Source organism: Henckelia pumila, chromosome 2 (assembly GCF_033568475.1).
Source record: "Henckelia pumila isolate YLH828 chromosome 2, ASM3356847v2, whole genome shotgun sequence".
NCBI classification, from domain to species: Eukaryota; Viridiplantae; Streptophyta; class Magnoliopsida; order Lamiales; family Gesneriaceae; genus Henckelia; species Henckelia pumila.
The window spans coordinates 190,597,972-190,609,315 of NC_133121.1; the positions used below are offsets into that span (position 1 = coordinate 190,597,972).

The 11,344-nt window shown below is 40.9% G+C and overlaps 1 protein-coding gene across 1 annotated transcript; it reads left to right on the forward strand.

Moving 5' to 3' along the window:
• The first annotated feature begins 8,713 nt into the window (after positions 1-8,713).
• LOC140879243 (uncharacterized) lies at positions 8,714-10,457 on the forward strand. The gene is made up of 6 exons (XM_073282920.1): positions 8,714-8,842; positions 8,968-9,168; positions 9,299-9,387; positions 9,541-9,687; positions 9,864-10,282; positions 10,432-10,457. The coding sequence occupies exons 1-6, from the start codon at positions 8,714-8,716 to the stop codon at positions 10,455-10,457; spliced, it is 1,011 nt and encodes a 336-aa protein (XP_073139021.1).
• The last annotated feature ends 887 nt before the right edge of the window (positions 10,458-11,344 follow it).

An 11,344-nucleotide genomic window follows, 5' to 3' on the forward strand; every position in this document is an offset into this window, starting at 1 on the left:
CTACCCAGTGCATGATCTTGAGTTTACAGATATTGTTTTTGCATTGAAGATCTGGCGTCATTATCTCTACGGTGAGAGATTCGAGATCTTCACAGACCACAAGAGTCTCAAGTATTTGTTCAATCAGGCAGAGTTAAACATGAGATAGAGACGTTGGATGGATTTGCTTAAGGATTATTATTATGAAATTAAGTACCATCCAGGAGCTGCTAATCTCATTGCTGATGCCTTGAGTCTCAAGGTGCGAGTGTCCGCACTTCAGGCTTGTTCTATGGCAAGTGAAATTGAAGATTGTTGTTCTTCAGGGTGTACATTCAAGAATAAGAAAGGTATGCATCCAGATGTTTGCGATCTTATCTGAGACAGCTTTGTATTCTCTGATTATAGATGCTTAGATGTCTGATCCTAAGACTTAACGTTTGGCTCGTTTAGCCAGAGATGATAGTATGTCAGGATTCCACTATCAGTCAGATGGTTTTTTCTGTTTGTCAGGCCGTATTGTTGTTCCGGAGGATGATACTCTGAGGGAGAAGATTTTATCTCAGGCTCATCGTTCTAAGTTGAGTATTAATCTGGGAAGCAACAAGATGTACAAGGATTTGCGTACTAGGTTCTGGTGGAAGGGAATGAAGATGAGTGTGTATCAGTATGTGTCAAGATGTTTGGTTTTTTAGCAGGTCAAGGCAGAGCACCGACGACCTGGAGGGTTGCTTCACAGTTTATCCATTTCTGAGTGGAAATGGGAGTTGATCATGATGGACTTCGTGACCCATTTACCGATGAGCTCAAGGAATTGTGATGCTATCTGGGTTGTGATGGACCGACTCACCAAGTCTGCACATTTTATTCCTTATAACAGGGACTACAGTTTTGACAAGATGACACGTTTTTACATCCAAGAGATTGTTCGATTGCACGGAGTGCCTGTGAGCATAGTCAGCGATTGAGACCCCAAGTTTACTTCTAGGTTCTGGGTGATTCTTCAGCGCGCTATGGATACTACTCTCAGCTTGAGTACTGCTTATCACCCAGAGACTGACGAGCAGTCAGAGCGCACGATTCGTACTCTTGAAGACATGTTGCAAGCATGTTCTTTGGATTTTGGTCCAGCTTGGAATGATCAGTTGTCATTGATTGAGTTCGCGTACAACAACAGTTACCATCTCAGTATTGGGATGGCTATGTTTGAGGCGTTGTACGGACGATTATGTCGTACTCCACTGTTATAGAAAGAAGTGGGGGAGCGAGAGTTAGAGGGACCAGAGTTAGTCCAGTAGGTTGTTGATATTGTTGGGCATATCAATAAGACAATTAAAACTGCGCAGGATCGGCAGGATAGTTATGCAAATGTCAAGAACAGACCTTTGTAGTTTGAGGTGGGCGAGAAAGTGTTTCTGAAAGTCTCACCATTTGACAGGATTTTGAGATTCGGTCTCAGGGGTAAGCTATATCCGAGGTTCATTGGTCCATTTGAAATACTAGAAAGTGTTGGAGATATGTCTTATAGGTTGGCTTTACCGCCGTATTTGTCAAGCATCCACGATGTGTTCCATGTTTCACTGTTACGATGGTATGTGATAGATGAGTCTCATATCTTACAGCCGTCTGAGGTACAGTTGGATACGGATTTGATATATGTGGAAAGACCTTTGCGTATTCTTGGTCAGAAAGATAAGGTGTTACGCAACAAGATCATTCCTCTTGTTCTAGTTCAGTGGTAGCGTCGAGGAACTGAGGAAGCCACTTGGGAACTTGAGAGACGTATGCATACAGATTATCCAGAGTTGCTTTGAATTGTATTTCAATTTGTATCATGTAAAATGAAAAATTTTAATAAAAGATGTTTATTTAGTAATTTTTACTGCATTCAGTACTTAAGATTGATTCGAGGACAAAATATCTTAAGTAGGGGGAGAAAGTAGTAGCCCGGTTCCATTTTACAAGATTAATTAAGTAAAAATGGTTGATCATGGATTAGGGGCTTAATTCGGAATTAATTGGACAATTTTTGGAATTTTGATCAAGGTGAGTTCGGAGCGTCCGAACTAAGATCAGAGGATCCGAACCCTTCAGAGGCTTGAGCTGGGGATCGGAGGATGCGGAGGGATCGGACCGTCCGAACCCAGATCGGACCGTCCAAAACCAGATAGGCCATGCAAAGGTTGAGGTGTCAAAACTGACCAACACGTGGCAAGTTCGGATCATCCGAAGTCGGGATCGGACCGTCCAAACTGTGCATGCAGTGACGTGTTGTTCATGAGGTTCAGACCGTCCAAACTCCCTGATTGGACCGTTCGAACTCCGCCTATAAATAGGCCATCCGAGGCCTCATTTTCTTCACACCATTTCCAAGTTTTTCTCTTGGTCTTTAGGTCTTCTTGGTGATTTCCAGCCTTCCTAGGCTTGGTCCGGAGGCTGGCGAGGTGCTCCGGGGTTGCTGCGGAGAGGTGACCAAGTTCTGGGGAAATCGTCATCAGTGGGCTGACGACGGACGCATGTATAGCTCTGGCTTCTTATAGTAAATAGGGAGTATGCTATAGTTTAGATAAGGCTTTTAGAATAACGTTATAATGCATGAGTACTTTACATCACAGTGCGGATTATAGGCTTGGACACAGAGCTGGTTTAGCTTGCCTAGTATATGAGGTACGAAAGTATTATTCTAGATATCCATATTGAGTATGTATGTATTATGTTTTTGCATGGATTATGTGATTGCATGTTTTATATGCCTTTATATGCAGCATGTCACGACTGTATATTGCATATATGAGCATATTGAGCCTTTACCTTAGAGGTATCCTGTAGTATGATTCTCACCCTACGAGTTTGTGGATGGTTGAATACATAAGTCTTGTGTGAGGTCACCGTGATGGTTGGACACATGTACTAGTATCAGGTCACCATTATCCACTAGGTATATGTGACACCTCCTGAGGCGACGGCGCAGCATGCAATATACTTTGGGCCCAATTTATGAGCTAGTTTCTTGACCTGAATGTCTTGGTACCCAGTTCACTTGCATACATGCACATATAATATCGTATACACATACTATCGTACTGTGCTTATCATGCTCACGTCCTGTACTTTGTTCTATCTGTACACTCTATTCCATGGGGCTGGTCTGCGGCTGGATGAGGCGGGTGGTTCCAGGAGAGCTTAGGCAGTGGATGGACAGCAGGATTATTGTCTAGGCTTATGTTTCTGTTGTTTTTGGATTGATACAGAGTTCGATATGGTTGTATCAAAATTATTTTATTTGGGATTTATTTATGTTTTTCCGCTGATTTTTCTGATGATTTATTTGATTAAGTTAAATGTATGCTTAAGCTTCTGAATTAATAGGTGATCACGGCGCGGGTCACTACACAAATACTTCCATTCGAAAACTGTACCATTCATCAAAATCAGCGGTTTGTTCAGTGAATTTTGAGTTTATTAACTATTTGATCGTGTGGTGAAATTTTTGGAATGATGAATACAATTGTGTACTACATAGCATAGGATAGTGCACATTGAACTTGTACAGATTGGAAGCAGTCGAAGGATTGTGGTTGAAATTTGCATCTAGAATTTGATCTATAATAAATTTTGAGATTTCAAGATATATCATGACTTGTGCAGTTAGTAATGATGTTGTAAATTCATAAAGATTGAAATCTTTGATAAATGAAATTGGTGGATTTTTCGAATTGATTTTTGTTGGAGGTTGAAGTTTTAGATCATGGTAAACTTATAAATCAAGCTATAGTCAATTTTATCGAAAATTATAATCGAAAAAAAATCAAACTCGAGTTCTGTTATATGTCTGACGAGCCAGAAAAAGAGCTTGAAAGCGAGCTCGCTAACAAACCTGCTTAACGAGCTCACTTAACGAGCCTAAGCTTTCTTAACGAGCCTTGCTTAACGAGCCCAAAAACGAGCTCACTAACGAGCCTGAAAATGAGCCGAACTTGATCCAGGCTCATTTAATATGATAAACGAGCCGAGCCCGAGCTTTTATATATACTAAATGAGCTGAGCCCAAGTATTCTCATAAAAGCTCGGATCAAGCTCGAGCCCTTATTTCTGTCAAACGAGCCGAGCTCGAGCCCAAGCCTGATACTATTCGGCTCGGCTCGGCTCATTTACATCCCTATATTTGAACTGAAGGATTTGAAATAAGTGAATTCAAATTCTTCAAAAAATAACCAAAATAATTTGAAATGTCAATGAATTAACTAGATGCGTTTCAAATATAATCAATTTCAAATCCAGATTATTAGATTTGAAACTTTTTTATAGACATATCTACGTGCATAATGCATAACACCACTACCAAATTCATATTGTTTAACCTATTTTCGTTCAGCCCTCAAATGAAATTGAAAAATCATCTGGTTTGTCCAATTTTGTAATTTGGAGTAAGCTATCATAAAATAAAAGTTGTTATTTTAGACGATTTTCGTGTTTCGTGAGTACCGTGTGTGTGAAAAATTCGTCTTAAGTAGATAGGATTGAACTCTATCCTCTATTTACAATATGTCTGTGTATTACTTCAGGTCTTATCACTACATCTACTATAACATCAAGTCAACAGTTTCAGTTTACACCATATTATGAACACAACAATATTATGACGAATTTTGTTGTGCATTCTGAAATGACATCTTAATCTCCGTCTTTTCTAGCAAGTATTCAAGTGGCAGATGGTGAGAAACATGAGAAGTTTGCGGGTGTCGATTTAAAAATATGACAACAAAGAAGATGTTTTATTTTCTGCATTGTTGGATCGGTTAATGCGTGTAGAGGAGGGGTGAATACACACTTCAAACCTTTTTGCTTAGAATATCAGTTCAGTTCAGATGTCAACTTTGTAACCCGTATCCCATTTTACAAGATTAAATGGTTAAACTTGATTAAAGTATTTTAATATGACTAATCAGACCAAGAAATCGACTCCACGATTTCAGAAAATATTCCTAGAGTAAAAGTTGACTCGGGTAGTTCAAAAGGTCCGAACATGAACCATGAGAGATTGGAAGATTCGAAGAAATTGGACCAAGCAAAGGTGTTCGGAAGCAAGATCGGAACTTCCGAACCAGAGATCACAGTTTCCGAAGAGTTGGGTCATGCGCTTGTTGTAATGGCTGAATAATTTGAGATGTATGAATAAGATTTTTGATAAAATAGACAATCTGAATTATGTGTAGATAAAATAAGACGACTGATACAAGTGTAGATAAAAGAAGTCTTCAGTCTTTATCTCCTCTGATGGACCTGATTGCATCTTGACATATCAATTTTGGAACCCCAACTGGGTTCAGTCTGTGAGCCATAATGCTCTCTAGATGTGCTTCCAATCGGCCTTATTGGCCTACTCGACTGCTCTTACCCTTTTTGTCAACAACCACAGGGGCTGCCGACTGAGACTTGAGGGTTGATGTCAGAGTAACTAACTAGTTTGCAAAGAATTCAATTCTCGAAGTGATAACTTCTTGGTATTGATCAACTTTGGCTTCAACTCTAGCAATTTGATTATTGACATGGTCAGTATAGGAATATTAATGTCTATCAATTTTGTTATCCACCAAATCGATCATTTTGGCCAGAGAATCATGAGATGAAGACTGCTAAGATGTAGTCTTCTTCATAAGGAGCTATGTAAAGCATCAATTTGTCTTGACAGAGTAGCAAAATATTCTACAACCCTATCCCTAAGTGATATGATCACGTCATCGGTCAACTTGGATCTAGTGCGATGTGATTGACCATATCAGTTATGGAGATAAGACTGGTGTTGATGTGTTCCAGCAGAAAATCCTCTAAGTCAAAGGGTAGCTCATAATCATGTTCATCTCCAGTCACCTTCAATGAAGCAAGAGCTTTACTGGTACCAGCCTTACCTTTGGCTTAATGTTTTTGCAGAATGAGTTCATCAGTGTCCACTTCAACAAAAAATGTTTCAACCTTTGGTTCAGGTGGCTTAACTGTTTCTGATTCAAACGCTATTTTGGGCTCAGTTTCCTCTTTGTTCTCCTTCTCCTTATCTATTGTTTCAATTTGTTCAACAGTAGTTTTTGATGGCTCAGTCACTGGCTCTTGTCCAGCTGGCTTGGTACATTCTTTTTTTTTTTTTTTTGTGTTTCAGGCTCAGGTGTCTTCTCTTTTTCGACTATTTCTTTCTCTGGTTCCTCAAAATCTTCAATAACCTTTTCTTTTCCAACTATTTTATTTTGTTCATGTTTTGTAGATTGTTCAATTTCCTATTCTTCTTCCACCTTTAAACCTTTTCTTGTTCACAAATATATGATTGTTCAACTTCAGTCTTCCCTTGTTCAGTCTCTATCTCAACATTTGGTGTATATTCAAACTGTAGCTGATTGCTAGTCAGATCTATGAGTTCCTTGGAAGTTGCCTCATCATTAAGTTCCATGTCTATCACTGGCTCTTTCTCCTTCAACATCGAAGGTTCTTCCTCAAATTCAATTTCAAAATGGTTGATGTGATTAGGTACTTCTTTCTCAATGTCTTCTGTAACTGACTTCAGTATGGAATCAACATTAAAGAGTGAAACTTCGTCGATTGGATTGGTTGTCAACTGACTCTCAGGGTTGGGAGGATCAACTACATCGGTGGTCTACTCAGTGCCCTATTTGTCAGGCTCGATTTTACCCTGTTCATCATTAGTGATTTTGTTCAGATTAGTTGTCTTCTTCATGGGTTCAGTATTAGTAACGTTCTTTGATGATTTATCGTTCTTGGAGCTGTGATGAGTTATTGGAGTGAACAATTCTTGATCATGATCCAAAAATTTGACCTTCCTCTGAAGTGAACTAAGGTCAGTGTCCAGTTGTTGAAATACTGCACAATCATTATGAGAAGTTGAGCAGGTTGGATCATAATTGGACTTTAGCTCATTACAGATTGATGTTAATCTTATAATCCTCATCATATCAAAGAATGGATCCCTTATTTCTAGTGCCAAAATAATCTTGAAGTCCTTGAATGTAGTAAGGACCATTTGTTCCAATGATATAAATATTTTCAGCTTTTCTGATCTCATGAGTTTCCTTACAAATTGTAGTAGCCCGGTTCCATTTTACAAGATTAATTAAGTAAAAATGGCTAATCATGGGGCTTAATTTGGAATTAATTGGACAATTTACGGAATTTTGATCAAGGTGAGTTCGGAGCGTCCGAACTAAGATCAAAGGATCCGAGCCCTTTAGAGGCTTGAGCTGGGGATCGGAGGATGCAGAGGGATCGAACCGTCCGAACCCAGTTAGGCCATGCAAGGGTTGAGGTGTCAAAACTGACCAACATGTAGCAAGTTCGAAGCGTCCAAAGTCGGGATCGGACCGTCCAAACTGTGCATGCAGGGACGTGTTGTGCATGCAAGATTCGGACCGTCCGAACTTCCTGATCGGACTGTTCGAACTCCGCCTATAAATAGACCATCCGATGCCTCATTTTCTTCACACCATTTCCAAGTTTCTCTCTCGGTATTTAGGCCTTCTTGGTGATTTCCAGCCTTCCTAGTCTTGGTCCGGAGGTTGGCGAGGTGCTCCGGGGTAGCTGCGGAGAGGTGCCCAATTCTGGGGCAGTCGTCATCAGTGGGTTGACAACGGACACATGTATAGCTTTGGATCCTTATAGTAAATAGGGAGTATGCTATAGTTTAGATAAGGCTTTTAGAATAAGTTTATAATGCATGAGTACTTTGCATCGCAGTGCGGATTATAGGTTTGGACAAAGAGCTTGTTTAGCTTGCCTAGTATATGAGGTACGGAAGTATTATTCGAGATATCCAGATTGAGTATGCATGTATTATTTGTTTTCATGGATTATGTGATTACATGTTTTATATTCCTTTATATACAACATGTCACGACTGTATGTTGCGTACATGAGCATATTGAGCCTTTACCTTAGAGGTATCCTGTAGTAGGGTGCTCACCCTACGAGTTTGTGGATGGTTGGATACGTAAATCTTGTGTCAGGTCACCGTGATGGTTGGACACATGTACTAGTATCAGGTCACCATTATCCACTGGATATATGAGCCATATCCTGAGGCGACGGCGCAGCGTGCTATATACTTTGTGCCCGGTTTATGAGCTAGTTTCTTGACCTGAGTATCTTGGTACCCAGTTCACTTGCATGCATGCACATATAATAACGTATACTCATACTCTCGTACTGAGCTTATCATGCTCATGTCCCGTACTTTGTTGTATCTGGACACTCTATTCCATGGGGCAGGTCTGCGGCTGGATGAGGCGGTTGGTTCCAGGAGAGCTTAGGCAGTGGATGACCAGCAGGATTATTTTCTAGGTTTATGTTTCTGTTGTTTTTGGATTGATACAGAGTTCGATATGGTTGTATCAAAATTATTTTATTTGAGATTTATTTATGCTTTTCCGCTGATTTTTTTGATGATTTATTTGATTAAGTTAAATGCATGCTTAAGCTTCTGAATTAGTAGGTGATCACGGAGCGGGTCACTACATTTATGGTATCAGAGCATGCATAGTAATCTTGGGATCTAGATTGTTGGAATTGGGTTTAACCTTTAATAATCGTGTAGATTGTGGGTCATGGTAAAGAGAGTAGCCACGGCAGCGTAGGTGGACGCTGAGGTGATCAGGACAATCGAAAGCATCGTCGGGGCCATCATCAGCATCGCCATGATGATCACAGGCATTTCAGCATGCATAGGTTTATGCAGATGGGTCCAAAACCCTTAGTCGGAGGAGAGTCCCCGGAGGATGCAGGGAACTGGCTGTGGCGTATGGAAGTTTGTTTTTGGGAGTTTCGATACACTGAGGAGCAGCGGATGGAGACTCTTGATTTCCTGGTAGAAGGACGAGCTCAGAAGTGGTGGGATTCTGCATCTACACCTTTTATTGCAGCCAAGTTGCTACCTAGGATGAGTTCCGCACAGCTTTCCATAAGCTGTATTTTACTTCTGCTCTGCGACAGGCGAAGGCAAGCGAGTTGCTAGGTTTGCGACAGGTATCGATGTCAATCAATGAGTACCAGTTGAAGTTTTTCGAGTTGCTGCCTTATTGTCCCCAGATTGCTGATAGCAAGGAGGCGAAGTATAACCTGTTCCTCCAAGGTCTTAATCCGGAGATCAATGAACTTTTTGCTGTGGGAGATGACATGACTTACGAGAGATTAGTGAGTCGATGTCACCAGGCCGAGGACAACATCCGTCGTAATAGATCTTTCCTTTCCTCTAGTCCCACGAATTCTTTGGGTCCCCGTGCTCAGTCGTTCAAGAAGTCTGGCTATAATTCTTCTTCCTCAGGATATGGAGATTTTATGCGATTTGGCAGGAATAATTAGGGGCCATGCAGACATTGTGGTGGGAATCATCCTTCCAATAGGTGCCGAAAGGTTTTAGGGGCATGTTTTCGATGCAGAGAGATTGGTCACTTGAAGAAATTGTCCACAGGCCGGGGGAGCTGGTTCTGGTACTCAGACTTCAGTGTAGCAGAGACCACAGGGACCGTTGACAAGGGGTTCTAATCTGAAACCCCGTACTTTTAGCCATGTGTTTTCTCTGAGACATGATCAAGAAGTGGATGAGAATGAGAAGGTTATAGCGGGTACGTTTCTGTTATTTGATATACCTGCTTTTGCACTCATTGATACTAGTGCATCTCATTCTTTCATTTTTGCACGCTTTGTTAAGAAGTATAAGTTGCCATATATATCACTAGACACAGTTGTTGTTGTTTCTACTCCGACGGGTCAGTCTGCGTCGGCTAAGCGTCTAGTGTTGGGTTGCCCTTTAGAGTTTGAAGGGAATGTTTTGATGGAGAATCATATGATATTAGCAATGGAGGATTTTGATTTCATTATGGGAATAGAAATGTTGACAACATACCTAGCTTCAGTGGATTGTTACCAGAGTTGATAAGATTTCATCCGGTTGGTGATGATAGCTGGTTCTTCTGTGGTGAGGGAGAGCGACCTCAGATGCCTTTGTTATCAGCTTTGAAAGTTTGTAGAGCTTTGGAATCTGGCGCGGAAGGATACCTCATCTATGCAGTTGATACATCCGCTGGAAGTGTTATAATTGAGAGTATTCCAGTTTTGAATGAATTCCTAGACGTATTTCCAGATGAAATTCCAGGGTTTCCTCTAGTGCGTGAAGTTGAGTTCGGCATAGATTTGATGCCAGGGACTTCACCTATCTCCCGAGCACCATATCAACTGGCTCTGTTAGAGATGCGTGAGTTGAAGCTGCAGCTTCAGGATCTGTTGAACAAAGGATACATTCGTCCCAGTGTTTCTCCTTGGGAAACGCCTGTTCTGTTTGTGAAGAAGAAGGATGGGTCTATGCGGTTGTGTATTGACTATCGCCAGTTGAACAGGGTAACAATAACGAATAAGTATCATTTGCCTCATATAGATGATCTATTTGATCATTTGCAGGGTACTTTGGTCTACTCGAAGATTGATTTGAGATTTGGATATCATTAGATGCGAGTCCGTGATCAGGATATAGCCAAGACAACATTCAGGACCAGGTATGGGCATTACGAGTTCCTAGTGATGCCATTTGGGTTTACTAATGCACCGACTGTATTTATGGATATGATGAATCGAGTATTCCAGGAGTTTCTGGAAAAGTTTGTCGTTGGGTTCATAAATGATATCTTAGTATATTCACATAATGTGAATGAACATGTGTATCATCTGAGGCTGGTGTTGCAGACTTTGAGGGATAGACAGCTATACGCCAAGTTGAGTAAGTGTGAGTTCTGGCTGGATCGGGTGGTATTTCTTGGCCACATTATATCAAGGGATGGAGTTTATGTGGATCCGAGAAAGATTGAAGTTGTAATGAACTGGTCGCGTCCGATGACGGTAGATGAGATCCGTAGTTTTCTGAGTCTAAAAGGATATTATCGTCGCTTTATCGCGAATTTCTCGCAGCTAGCTCGACCCCTGACGCAACTTACTCGGAAGGGCATAAGCTTTGAGTGGTCCTTGGAATGTGAAGAGAATTTCTGTGAGCTTCGTATATGGTTGAATTTTGCGCCTGTATTGGCTTTACCGTCTGGATCTGGAAGGTATGTGGTGTACACAGATGCTTCTCTTCAGGGACTAGGATGTGTCCTGACTCAGAATGGACATGTGATTGCATACGCCTCTAGACAGTTGAAAGTTCACGAGAATTGTTGGTAATCGGTTAACTCGTGCCCGGAAACGCAGCGGAAATTTTAAAATTTTTAGCAAAAGAGATCCGAGCACTTGTGTAGCATTCAAAATCAAACAACCATAGGGTGTTTAGAAGTTTTACCTATCAATCTCAAAGATTGATTTATGGCTCCAACCAAGTTGA

Bases quoted from the DNA above. Each gene is read 5' to 3' on its own strand.
- LOC140879243 (XM_073282920.1), top strand. From the start codon at position 8,714: ATGGGTCCAAAACCCTTAGTCGGAGGAGAGTCCCCGGAGGATGCAGGG. The intron at 8,843-8,967 runs GTAGAAGGACGA...GCTCTGCGACAG, and splicing joins TGGAGACTCTTGATTTCCTG to GCGAAGGCAAGCGAGTTGCT. The intron at 9,169-9,298 runs GTGAGTCGATGT...CTTCTTCCTCAG, and splicing joins ACATGACTTACGAGAGATTA to GATATGGAGATTTTATGCGA.